Here is a 13638-nt window from a genome sequence, read left to right as displayed (position 1 = left end):
TCTGGATGTAAACAACAGACAGATATCATCACCCTATAACAGCTTCCTACTCTATCTGGATGTAAACAACAGACAGATATCATCACCCTATAACAGCTTCCTACTCTATCTGGATGTAAACAACAGACAGATATCATCACCCTATACCAGCTTCCTACTCTATCTGGATGTAAACAACAGACAGATATCATCACCCTATACCAGCTTCCTACTCTATCTGGATGTAAACAACAGACAGACATAATCACCCTATACCAGCTTCCTACTCTATCTGGATGTAAACAACAGACAGACATCATCACCCTATAACAGCTTCCTACTCTATCTGGATGTAAACAACAGACAGATATCATCACCCTATAACAGCTTCCTACTCTATCTGGATGTAAACAGCAGACAGATATCATCACCCTATACCAGCTTCCTACTCTATCTGGATGTAAACAACAGACAGATATCATCACCCTATACCAGCTTCCTACTCTATCTGGATGTAAACAACAGACAGATATCATCGCCCTATACCAGCTTCCTACTCTATCTGGATGTAAACAACAGACAGATATCATCACCCTATACCAGCTTCCTACTCTATCTGGATGTAAACAACAGACATATCATCACCCTATAACATCTTCCTACTCTATCTGGATGTAAACAACAGACATATATCATCACCCTATACCAGCTTCCTACTCTATCTGGATGTAAACAACAGACAGATATCATCACCCTATAACGGCTTCCTACTCTATCTGGATGTAAACAACAGACAGACATCATCACCCTATACCAGCTTCCTACTCTATCTGGATGTAAACAACAGACAGATATCATCACCCTATAACGGCTTCCTACTCTATCTGGATGTAAACAACAGACAGATATCATCACCCTATAACAGCTTCCTACTCTATCTGGATGTAAACAACAGACAGATATCATCACCCTATACCAGCTTCCTACTCTATCTGGATGTAAACAACAGACAGATATCATCACCCTATACCAGCTTCCTACTCTATCTGGATGTAAACAACAGACAGATATCATCACCCTATACCAGCTTCCTACTCTATCTGGATGTAAACAACAGACAGACATCATCACCCTATACCAGCTTCCTACTCTATCTGGAGGTAAACAACAGACAGATATCATCACCCTATAACAGCTTCCTACTCTATCTGGATGTAAACAACAGACAGATATCATCACCCTATACCAGCTTCCTACTCTATCTGGATGTAAACAACAGACAGATATCATCACCCTATACCAGCTTCCTACTCTATCTGGATGTAAACAACAGACAGATATCATCACCCTATACCAGCTTCCCACTCTATCTGGATGTAAACAACAGACAGATATCATCACCCTATACCAGCTTCCTACTCTATCTGGATGTAAACAACAGACAGATATCATTACCCTATACCAGCTTCCTACTCTATCTGGATGTAAACAACAGACAGATATCATCACCCTATACCAGCTTCCTACTCTATCTGGATGTAAACAACAGACACATCCTCATCCTATACCAGCTTCCTACTCTATCTGGATGTAAACAACAGACAGACAGATATTCATCACCCTATACCAGCTTCCTACTGTATCTGGATGTATACAACAGACAGACATCATTACCCTATACCAGCTTCCTACTCTATCTGGATGTAAACAACAGACAGACAGACAGATATCATCACCCTTTACCAGCTTCCTACTCTATCTGGATGTAAACAACAGACAGACAGATATTCATCACCCTATACCAGCTTCCTACTCTATCTGGATATAAACAACAGACAGACATCATCACTCTATACCAGCTTCCTACTCTATCTGGATGTAAACAACAGACAGACAGATATTCATCACCCTATACCAGCTTCCTTCTCTATCTGGATGTAAACAAGAGACAGACATCATCACCCTATACCAGCTTCCTACTCTATCTGGATATAAACAACAGACAGACATCATCATCCTATACCAGCTTCCTACTCAATCTGGATGTAAACAACAGACAGACATCATCACCCTATACCAGCTTCCTACTCTATCTGGATGTAAACAACAGACAGACAGATATTCATCACCCTATACCAGCTTCCTACTCTATCTGGATGTAAACAGCAGACAGACAGATATTCATCACCCTATACCAGCTTCCTACTCTATCTGGGTGTAAACAACAGACAGACAGACAGATATCATCACCCTATACCAGCTTCCTACTTTATCTGGATGTAAACAACAGACAGACAGATATTCATCACCCTATACCAGCTTCCTACTCTATCTGGATGTAAACAACAGACAGACAGACATCACCACCCTATACCAGCTTCCTACTCTATCTGGATGTAAACAACAGACAGACAGACAGACAGACAGACAGACAGACAGACAGACAGACAGACAGACAGACAGATATCATCACCCTATACCAGCTTCCTACTCTATCTGGATGTAAACAGCAGACAGACAGATATTCATCACCCTATACCAGCTTCCTACTCTATCTGGGTGTAAACAACAGACACATCCTCATCCTATACCAGCTTCCTACTCTATCTGGATGTAAACAACAGACAGACAGATATCCATCACCCTATACCAGCTTCCTACTCTATCTGGATGTAAACAACAGACAGACAGACAGACAGATATCATCACCCTATACCAGCTTCCTACTCTATCTGGATGTAAACAACAGACACATCCTCATCCTATACCAGCTTCCTACTCTATCTGGATGTAAACAACAGACAGACAGATATTCATCACCCTATACCAGCTTCCTACTCTATCTGGATGTAAACAACAGACAGACAGACAGACAGACAGACAGACAGACAGACAGATATCATCACCCTATACCAGCTTCCTACTCTATCTGGATGTAAACAGACAGACAGACATCATCATCCTATACCAGCTTCCTACTCTATCTGGATGTAAACAACAGACAGACAGATATTCATCACCCTATACCAGCTTCCTACTGTATCTGGATGTATACAACAGACAGACATCATTACCCTATACCAGCTTCCTACTCTATCTGGATGTAAACAACAGACAGACAGACAGATATCATCACCCTATACCAGCTTCCTACTCTATCTGGGTGTAAACAACAGACAGACAGATATCATCACCCTATACCAGCTTCCTACTCTATCTGGATGTAAACAACAGACAGACAGATATTCATCACCCTATACCAGCTTCCTACTCTATCTGGATGTAAACAACAGACAGACAGATATTCATCACCCTATACCAGCTTCCTACTCTATCTGGATATAAACAACAGACAGACATCATCACTCTATACCAGCTTCCTACTCTATCTGGATGTAAACAACAGACAGACAGATATTCATCACCCTATACAAGCTTCCTTCTCTATCTGGATGTAAACAAGAGACAGACATCATCACCCTATACCAGCTTCCTACTCTATCTGGATGTAAACAACAGACAGACATCATCACCCTATACCAGCTTCCTACTCTATCTGGATGTAAACAACAGACAGACAGATATTCATCACCCTATACCAGCTTCCTACTCTATTTGGGTGTAAACAACAGACAGACAGACAGACAGACAGATATCATCACCCTATACCAGCTTCCTACTCTATCTGGATGTAAACAACAGACAGACATCATCACCCTATACCAGCTTCCTACTCTATCTGGATGTAAACAACAGACAGACAGATATTCATCACCCTATACCAGCTTCCTACTCTATCTGGATGTAAACAACAGACAGACAGATATTCATCACCCTATACCAGCTTCCTACTCTATCTGGGTGTAAACAACAGACAGACAGACAGACAGACAGATATCATCACCCTATACCAGCTTCCTACTCTATCTGGATGTAAACAACAGACAGACAGATATTCATCACCCTATACCAGCTTCCTACTCTATCTGGATGTAAACAACAGACAGACAGATATTCATCACCCTATACCAGCTTCCTACTCTATCTGGATGTAAACAACAGACAGACAGACATCATCACCCTATACCAGCTTCCTACTCTATCTGGTTGTAAACAACAGACAGACAGATATCATCACCCTATACCAGCTTCCTCTTCTATCTGGATGTAAACAACAGACAGACAGATATTCATCACCCTATACCAGCTTCCTACTCTATCTGGGTGTAAACAACAGACAGACAGACAGACAGACAGACAGACAGACAGACAGACAGACAGATATCATCACCCTATACCAGCTTCCTACTCTATCTGGATGTAAACAGCAGACAGACAGATATTCATCACCCTATACCAGCTTCCTACTCTATCTGGGTGTAAACAACAGACAGACAGATATCATCACCCTATACCAGCTTCCTACTCTATCTGGATGTAAACAACAGACAGACAGATATCATCACCCTATACCAGCTTCCTACTCTATCTGGATGTAAACAACAGACAGACAGATATTCATCACCCTATACCAGCTTCCTACTCTATCTGGGTGTAAATGAGTCAGGCACAGACAAGGCTAAACCAGTCCTCCACTATTAGTGTTAATCCTGCTCTTCTCTCACCTCCCTCCAGATGGCGCCACTCCCCAGAGTGACCAGGTTAGATTCCTGAGCAGCCAGACGATAGGCACTCACTATCCTCACCACCTTAAACTTAGCCTGGTGACAGAGACACAAAGTCAGAGTGAGTGTTTTTGTAGTTAGAGTTGTGTGTGTGTGTGTGTGTGTGTGTGTGTGAGAAACTTCGTACCTGTCTGAAGAAGTTGTCGTGGACCCTGCGGCTGACTCGTATGAGAGCGGTCTGTCCTCGATGCAGCTGCTGTACCTCACACACCACCTCCACACACCACGACCTGCTGCAGTTCTACACACCGCACACAGAAATATGTTACAACTGAAAATATACTATATAGCTAGTTAGGATTGTGAATGTGATCATCTTGTGTGTGGGTATGTGTGAGTGCGTGCATCAGTGTATATGTGTCTGTCTGTTCTCACCAGTAGGTCAGTCTGTTGCATGTCTTCAGGATGTAGTGGTCGTACATCTCTCTGTCTGTCCTTCAGCTGGGACACGTCACTGTCTACACTGCAGTTCACCCCTGTCACCTGACATCCCAAAGGTCACAGTTCAGAACCAGAGAGAAATGACAATAACGGTTTATTCCAACAGTAGTGGGAGAGGGTTAGTACTCACGTTGTAAGAGAAGACCTCAGTAACAGCCATGAAGACTCGGTCTCCAGCTGCTACAGAGGGCAGGCTCAGCCTCAACTCCAGGTTACTCACACTGTAACAGCCCAGGTTCTGCAGCTACACACAGAACACATTAGTCTGAGGTGTGTGTGTGTGTGTAAAGAGAGTGTGTGTATGTGTGTGTGTGCAGTAAGGATATTAAGGATATATTCTGTGTGCACTGCTTACCCTGAAGTGTGTGTAGAACTCTGGTCCTATTGCCTCTGATATGGTTCTGGTTGGGTGGACCTCATAACGGTTCAGATTGGAGTCACTACAAAGAAAGGTAGAGATACAGGGAATGAGAGAGAGACAGAGAGACCGAGAGAGAGATAGAGAGAGACTAACCTGGTGATGAAGAGGTCAGGTTCGTACTGAACCACAGTCTGGAGCTGAACACTGTTGTCTCCCAACGTAGCCTCTCTCTCCACACTGTCACTATGGGAACCAGGAACACAGAGATGTATGTGACAGACACATGAGAAGACAAACACACAGTACTTCTGTCTCTACTGTAGGATTATGACTAGGGTCAGACGGAATCAGTGGAGGCTGAATTTCAGGTTCATTTCTAAAAGCTCCCAATAGGAATCCCTTTACATTCCTCCATAGGATTATAATGAGTTACCTGGCAACTGTGAGTTTCATCTGGACTTTACTGAGCAGAGACGTACAGCTGAACTCAAACTCTAACATGAAGTTCACCTGACAGAGAGAAGATAAGAGGTGGTGGGGATTGAGTTTGTGGTATCAGAACTACACTGATCCTTGCGACATGGGGCCGTGTATTATCATGCTGAAACATGAGGTGATGGCGGTGGATGGCAAGACAATGGGCCTCAGGATCTCGTCACAGTATCTCTGTGCATTCAAATTATCATCCATAAAATGCAATTGTATTTGTTGTCCGTAGCTTATGCCTGCCCATACCATAACCCTACCCCCACTATGGGGCACTCTGTTCACAATGTTGACGTCAGCAAACCACTCACCCACCCGACGCCATATGTCTGACATCTGCCCGGTACAGCTGAAACTGGGATTCATCAGTGAAGAGCACACTTCTCCAGCGTGCCAGTGGCCAGGAAGGTGAGCATTTGCTCACTGAAGTTTATTACAATGTCGAACTGCAATCAAGTCAAGACCCTGGTGAGGACGGCGAGCACACAAATGAGCTTCCCTGAGACGGTTTCTGATAGTTTGTGCAGAAATTCTTCAGTTGTGCAAACCCACAGTTTCATCAGCTGTCTGGGTGGCTGGTCTCAGACGATCCCGCAGGTGAAGAGGCCGGATGTGGAGGTCCTGGGCTGGTGTGGTTACATGTGGTCTGCGACAGTGAGGCCGGTTGGACATACTGCCAAATTCTCTAAAACGACGTTGGAGGCTGCTTATGGTAGAGAAATTAACATTCAATTCTCTGGCAACAGCTCTGGTGACGTTCCTGCAGTCATCATGCCAACTACTCCCTCCAAACCTGAGACATCTGTGGCATTGTGTTGTTTGACAAAACTGCACATTTTAGAGTGGCCTTTTTTTGTCCCCAGCACCTGTGTAATGATTATGCCGTTTAATCAGCTTCTTGATATGCCACACCTGTCAGGTGGATGGATTATCTTGGCAAAGGAGAAATGCTCACTAACAGGGATGTAAACAAATTTGTGCACAACATTTGAGAAAAATACGATTTTTGTGTATGGAACATTTCTGGGATCTTTAATTTCAGCTCATGAAACATGGGACCAACACTTTACATGTTGGGTTTATATTTCTGTTCATTGTATTTGATGCCAGACAGACAGACCTTGGAGTGGGAGCGGAACACAGGATAGCTGACATTACAGGAATGACTGTTGGAACTGAGAGATGTACACTCAATTTTCAACTGGGTATCCTCCTAGAGTGAGAGAAGGAGAGAGAGAGAAAGATAGGGATGGAGACATCGAAAGGGAGGGAGGAAGAGAGAGAAGGGGGAGGAGACAGAATGAAATTCTCAGGTCCATGTAGAAAATCTGTGTGTGTGTCTGTGTGGTGTGTGTGTGTGTGTCTGTGTGGTGTGCGGTGTGTGTGTGTGTGTCTGTGTGGTGTGCGGTGTGTATGTCTGTGTGGTGTGTGTGTGTCTCGTACCCGTATACTGAGACTAGAGAAGTGGAGGTTGCGTGAGTAGTACAGTGTCAGGCTGGTGTTGTAGGCGTTCTCCAGTCTGTTCTGCAGCTGGACTTCTACAGCCAGACGTCTGCGAGGGCTACGGATCACATAGGGCTGCTGTCTGCAGAGAGGAGTTACATTCAGACATTCATACAACTACTACACAACATTTATACAACAACTACACAACATTTATACAACAGGAACGCTTGACTTAGTAATTGTTTGGCTGATTGAGTGTTGACTGGACACAAAAAAGAGAGGAACATTTTTGATCATGTGTGTGTGTGTGTCTATACGTGTGTGTCCATGCCTGTGTGTGTGCACATGTGTTCGTGTGTGTGAGATGTACCTTGTCCCAGAGATGTCCATATGAGCCTGCAGCACCAGATCAGTGACACACACATCATCCTCACCACAGTCTTTGAAGAACGCAATCTGGAGACATCAAGGTACAGTATTTGAAATGGAGGTGCCAGAGTAATGCTGTAGATAACGTACAGCAACAGTACATTACATCATACACTTTGTCCAGGATGCTACGAGCACCCCACACACACCCCACACACTGACCGATCTCTTGAAGGTGGTGGGCCAGCCTTCGTCCAGCACTGGGCCGCTCTCTGTATCGTTGATCTTAAAGCGCAGGGAGAAGCTGATTGGACGGATGTAGTCTGCTGTGTCCTATCACAGACAGAGACAAAGGGTTAGAGGTCAATGTCATGTTTCAGCATGTAGATTGTGTGTGTCGGTCGGGGTGAAGGATGCACACAAATGTGTGTTTTGGCATTGTGTGTGACATATGGAAGGGCAGGTTGTGGCAGTAGCGTGTACATGTTGGTTGTGTGTTTGTGTCAGGGCATGTGTGTATGTTAGTTGTGTAGTGTGTGTGTATATGCCATTTAGCAGAGGCTTTTATCCAAAGCGGCTTACAGTCATGCGTGCATACTTTTAAAAAAAGTATGTATGGTCGCTGTTTGGTCCTAGGAATTGAACCCACTATCCTGGCGTTGCAAGTACCATGCTCTACCAGCTGAGCTCTGGTGTGTGTGTCATACTCACAAACACATGGAAGGGCAGGTTGTGGCAGATGGTCTGTCCTGTGTGAACTCTGACCCCCAGCTGGGTCTGTCTCTGGTTGCTGTCGTCAAACAACGCCCTCGCTGTCAACTTTCTCTCATCCAACATGGCCACCACCGACAGCTCTGAGGAGGAGGGAGAAGGGGATGTTAGTGTTGATAACAAATCTATCAAATCTAACAGGCGGACTCCCTCCCTCCTATCTCCTTCCCCCTCCCTCCCTTTTACTCTCTCCAGTCCCTGCCCCTCCCTCCCTCCCTCCCTCACCCACTCCCTCCCTCTCCCTTACCGAAGCTGCTGCTGTGAGTTCCAGGGGAACAGGACAGAGCCAGGAAGCAGGCTGTAGCATTGAGACAGGCAGACTCCCTCCCTCCTCTCTCCTTCCCCCTTACTCTCTCCAGTCCCTGCCCCTCCCTCCCTCCCTCACCCACTCCCTCCCTCTCCCTTACCGAAGCTGCTGCTGTGAGTTCCAGGGGAACAGGACAGAGCCAGGAAGCAGGCTGTAGCGTTGAGACAGGCAGACTCCCTCCCTCCTCTCTCCTTCCCCCTTACTCTCTCCAGTCCCTGCCCCTCCCTCCCTCCCTCCCTCCCTCCCTCCCTCCCTCCCTCCCTCCCTCACCCACTCCCTCCCTCTCCCTTACCGAAGCTGCTGCTGTGAGTTCCAGGGGAACAGGACAGAGCCAGGAAGCAGGCTGTAGCGTTGAGACAGGCAGACTCCCTCCCTCCTCTCTCCTTCCCCCTTACTCTCTCCAGTCCCTGCCCCTCCCTCTCTCCCCTCCCTCCCCCTTACTCTCTCCAGTCCCTGCCCCCTCCCTCCCTCCCTCCCTCCCTCCCTCCCTCCCTCCCTCCCTCCCTCCCTCCCTCCCTCCCTCCCTCCCTCTTACTCTCTCCAGTCCCTGCCCCTCCCTCTCTCCCCTCCCTCTCCCTTACCGAAGCTGCTGCTGTGAGTTCCAGGGGAACGGGACAGAGCCAGGAAGCAGGCTGTAGCGTTGAGACAGGCAGACTCCCTCCCTCCTCTCTCCTTCCCCCTTACTCTCTCCAGTCCCTGCCCCTCCCTCCCTCACCCACTCCCTCCCTCTCCCTTACCGAAGCTGCTGCTGTGAGTTCCAGGGGAACAGGACAGAGCCAGGAAGCAGGCTGTAGCGTTGAGACAGGCAGACTCCCTCCCTCCTCTCTCCTTCCCCCTTACTCTCTCCAGTCCCTGCCCCTCCCTCCCTCCCTCCCTCCCTCCCTCCCTCCCTCCCTCCCTCCCTCCCTCCCTCCCTCCCTCCCTCCCTCCCTCCCTCCCTCCCTCCCTCACCCACTCCCTCCCTCTCCCTTACCGAAGCTGCTGCTGTGAGTTCCAGGGGAACAGGACAGAGCCAGGAAGCAGGCTGTAGCGTTGAGACAGGCAGACTCCCTCCCTCCTCTCTCCTTCCCCCTTACTCTCTCCAGTCCCTGCCCCTCCCTCTCTCCCCTCCCTCCCCCTTACTCTCTCCAGTCCCTGCCCCTCCCTCCCTCCCTCTCTCCCCTCCCTCCCTCCCTCCCTCCCTCCCTCCCTCCCTCCCTCCCTCCCTCCCTCCCTCCCTCCCTCCCTCCCTCCCTCCCTCCCTCCCTCCCTCTTACTCTCTCCAGTCCCTGCCCCTCCCTCTCTCCCCTCCCTCTCCCTTACCGAAGCTGCTGCTGTGAGTTCCAGGGGAACGGGACAGAGCCAGGAAGCAGGCTGTAGCGTTGAGACATGCAGACTCCCTCCCTCCTCTCTGACACGTCTTCTGGATGACGTTGATGGAGTGGGGCTGGAAGGACAGACTCATGTTGATCTGGACTATACTACGAGAACTGGAGAGATGGAGGGAGAATTGATCATTCAATGATGACGATCATCATCACATTAAAATAAAATACTCCACAGCCAAGTCTGACAATTTATCCCTCCCCTCCCCTCTTCTTCATTCCTCCACCTCCCCTCATCCCTCCTTTCTTACCTGAGTAGTACAGCACTGCCCTGGGCCCCCACAGCCAGGTCTAACAGACCATCTCCATCCAGGTCTAATCTGGCACTCACACTGCGCCCAAAATACTGCAGAGAGGGGGACAGGGACGACCCTGCGATACGCTACAAGGAGAAGGAGAGGTGAGCAAGGAGGTGGAGAGATGAGAGTAGAGAAGTGGTGGAGAGAGACGTAGAACGAGGTCAATGGAAATACTATAGCTAAGAATGATATCACTTTAAAAACAAATCTTCACTTTTCTTTTCACAGAGATGGACTCCACCTATACTTCTGGTGACACTTCTTTCTCTACCTGTTTGTAGTTGTGGATGATGTGTATGTCTACCTGTTTGTAGTTGTGGATGATGTGTATGTCTACCTGTTTGTAGTTGTGGATGATGTGTATGTCTACCTGTTTGTAGTTGTGGATGATGTGTATGTCTACCTGTTTGTAGTTGTGGATGATGTGTATGTCTACCTGTTTGTAGTTGTGGATGATGTGTATGTCTACCTGTTTGTAGTTGTGGATGATGTGTATGTCTACCTGTTTGTAGTTGTGGATGATGTGTATGTCTACCTGTTTGTAGTTGTGGATGATGTGTATGTCTACCTGTTTGTAGTTGTGGATGATGTGTATGTCTACCTGTTTGTAGTTGTGGATGATGTGTATGTCTACCTGTTTGTAGTTGTGGATGATGTGTATGTCTACCTGTTTGTAGTTGTGGATGATGTGTATGCCCTGGCCGTGGTAGACGTATATGGCCCCATTGTGTCCGTCCTCTAGGGGTGCCCCCACCAGCAGGTCAGTGTACCCGTCATGGTTGAGGTCTGGGGCGGAGGCCAGGGCGTAGCCAAACCTAGCATCCTGGAACCTATCCTCTGCCTTCAGAGTACCGTTAGACACAAACACCTCCTCCTGAGAGAGAGAGAGGGAGAGAGAGAGAGAGAGAGAGAGAGAGAGAGAGGAAGAGAGAGCAGAGAAAGAGAAAGAGAAATGGAGAGAGACAGAATAGAGAGAGAGAAAGAGAGGCAGAGTAGAGAGAGAGAGAGAGACAGAGAGTCAGCAGCTCCCAGCCATTCCTCTTCTTATCCACTAATATCCTCAACCCCTTTACCCTCCCTTAACTCTATCTCCCCCCTTCACCCATCTCTCACTGACACCAGCTCAGTCCTTCCCCACTACTCCCCCCTGTCTCACCCCACTGAGGGAGTAGATGTAGACTCTGCCTGCCTCCTTGTTGCCAGGGCCCAGGTACATGGGTGCTGCCACCAGCAGAACATCAGTAATGCCATCCTGGTCCACGTCCAACCCACACACCTCACTGCCATAGTACGACCCAATCTACAGACAGAGAGAGAGAGAGACAGAGACAGAGGGAGAGAGACAGCGAGAGAGAAACTCTTACAGAAACTGTTACAGACCTATATCCATCCTGCCCTGCCTATCTAAGGTCTTCGAAAGCCAAGTCAACAAACAGGTCACTGACCATCTCGAATCCCACCGTACCTTCTCCGCTGTGCAATCTGGTTTCCGAGCCGGTCACGGGTGCACCTCAGCCACACTCAAGGTACTAAACAATGTCATAACCGCCATTGATAAAAGACAGTACTGTGCAGCCGTCTTCATCGACCTTGCCAAGGCTTTCGACTCTGTCAATCACCATATTCTTATCGGCAGACTCGGTAGCCTCGGTTTTTCGGATGACTGCCTTGCCTGGTTCACCAATTAATTTGCAGACAGAGTTCAGTGTGTCAAATCGGAGGGCATGCTGTCCGGTCCTCTGGCAGTCTCTATGGGGGTGCCACAGGGTTCAATTCTCGGGCCGACTCTTTTCTCTGTATATATCAATGATGTTGCTCTTGCTGCGGGCGATTCCCTGATCCACCTCTACGCAGACGACACCATTCTATATACTTCCGGCCCGTCCTTGGACACTGTGCTATCTAACCACCAATTGAGCTTCAATGCCATACAACACTCCTTCCGTGGCCTCCAACTGCTCTTAAACGCTAGTAAAACCAAATGCATGCTTTTCAACCGATCGCTGCCTGCACCCGCATGCCCAACGAGCCTCACCACCCTGGATGGTTCCGACCTTGAATATGTGGACATCTATAAGTACCTAGGTGTCTGGCTAGACTGTAAACTCTCCTTCCAGACTCATATCAAACATCTCCAATCGAAAATCAAATCAAGAGTCGGCTTTCTATTCCGCAACAAAGCCTCCTTCACTCACGCCGCCAAACTTACCCTAGTAAAACTGACTATCCTACCGATCCTCGACTTCGGCGATGTCATCTACAAAATTGCCTCCAACACTCTACTCAGCAAACTGGATGCAGTTTATCACAGTGCCATCCGTTTTGTCACTAAAGCACCATATACCACACACCACTGCGACTTGTATGCTCTAGTCGGCTGGCCCTCGCTACATATTCGCCGCCAGACCCACTGGCTCCAGGTCATCTACAAGTCCATGCTAGGTAAAGCTCCGCCTTATCTCAGTTCACTGGTCACGATGGCAACACCCATCCGTAGCACGCGCTCCAGCAGGTGTATCTCACTGATCATCCCTAAAGCCAACACCTCATTTGGCCGCCTTTCGTTCCAATACTCTGCTGCCTGTGACTGGAACGAGTTGCAAAAATCCCTGAAGTTGGAGACTTTTATCTCCCTCACCAACTTCAAACATCTGCTATCTGAGCAGCTAACCGATCGCTGCAGCTGTACATAGCCTATTGGTAAATAGCCCACCCATTTTCACCTACCTCATCCCCATACTGTTTTTATTTATTTACTTTTCTGCTCTTTTGCACACCAATATCTCTACCTGTATATGACCATCTGATCATTTATCACCCCAGTGTTAATCTGCAAAATTGTAATTATTCGCCTACCTCCTCATGCCTTTTGCACACAATGTATATAGACTCCCCTTTTTTTCTACTATGTTATTGACTTGTTAATTGTTTACTCCATGTGTAACTCTGTGTTGTCTGTTCACACTGCTATGCTTTATCTTGGCCAGGTCGCAGTTGCAAATGAGAACTTGTTCTCAACTAGCCTACCTGGTTAAATAAAGGTGAAATAAAAAAAAGAGAGAGAGGAGAGAGAGAGATACAGAGAGAGAGGTATGGTGGTGGTGAGGAGAAGAGGTGTGGGGGCTTGGGG

General features: G+C 47.5%; 1 protein-coding gene across 1 annotated transcript in view; it reads right to left on the bottom strand.

Annotated features, from left to right (window-relative positions):
* The window catches only part of LOC135520693 (integrin alpha-10-like), a 62945-nt gene that overhangs the window by 4457 nt on the left and 44850 nt on the right, over nt 1–13638 (bottom strand). The window contains exons 13-28 of the mRNA XM_064946432.1: nt 11665–11808; nt 11176–11382; nt 10461–10591; nt 10148–10314; nt 8479–8621; nt 7990–8100; nt 7769–7854; nt 7396–7537; nt 7073–7165; nt 5900–5976; nt 5620–5709; nt 5461–5545; nt 5236–5349; nt 5040–5147; nt 4792–4905; nt 4605–4700 (exon numbers count right to left, since the gene is read on the bottom strand). Coding sequence (XP_064802504.1) covers nt 4605–4700; nt 4792–4905; nt 5040–5147; nt 5236–5349; nt 5461–5545; nt 5620–5709; nt 5900–5976; nt 7073–7165; nt 7396–7537; nt 7769–7854; nt 7990–8100; nt 8479–8621; nt 10148–10314; nt 10461–10591; nt 11176–11382; nt 11665–11808 — 1908 coding nt within the window. The remainder of the gene's footprint in view (nt 1–4604; nt 4701–4791; nt 4906–5039; nt 5148–5235; nt 5350–5460; nt 5546–5619; nt 5710–5899; nt 5977–7072; nt 7166–7395; nt 7538–7768; nt 7855–7989; nt 8101–8478; nt 8622–10147; nt 10315–10460; nt 10592–11175; nt 11383–11664; nt 11809–13638) is intronic.

The sequence above is a fragment of the Oncorhynchus masou genome, chromosome 29 (genome assembly GCF_036934945.1).
Source record: "Oncorhynchus masou masou isolate Uvic2021 chromosome 29, UVic_Omas_1.1, whole genome shotgun sequence".
NCBI classification, from domain to species: Eukaryota; Metazoa; Chordata; class Actinopteri; order Salmoniformes; family Salmonidae; genus Oncorhynchus; species Oncorhynchus masou.
This window is presented reverse-complemented; position numbering and strand designations above follow the sequence as displayed.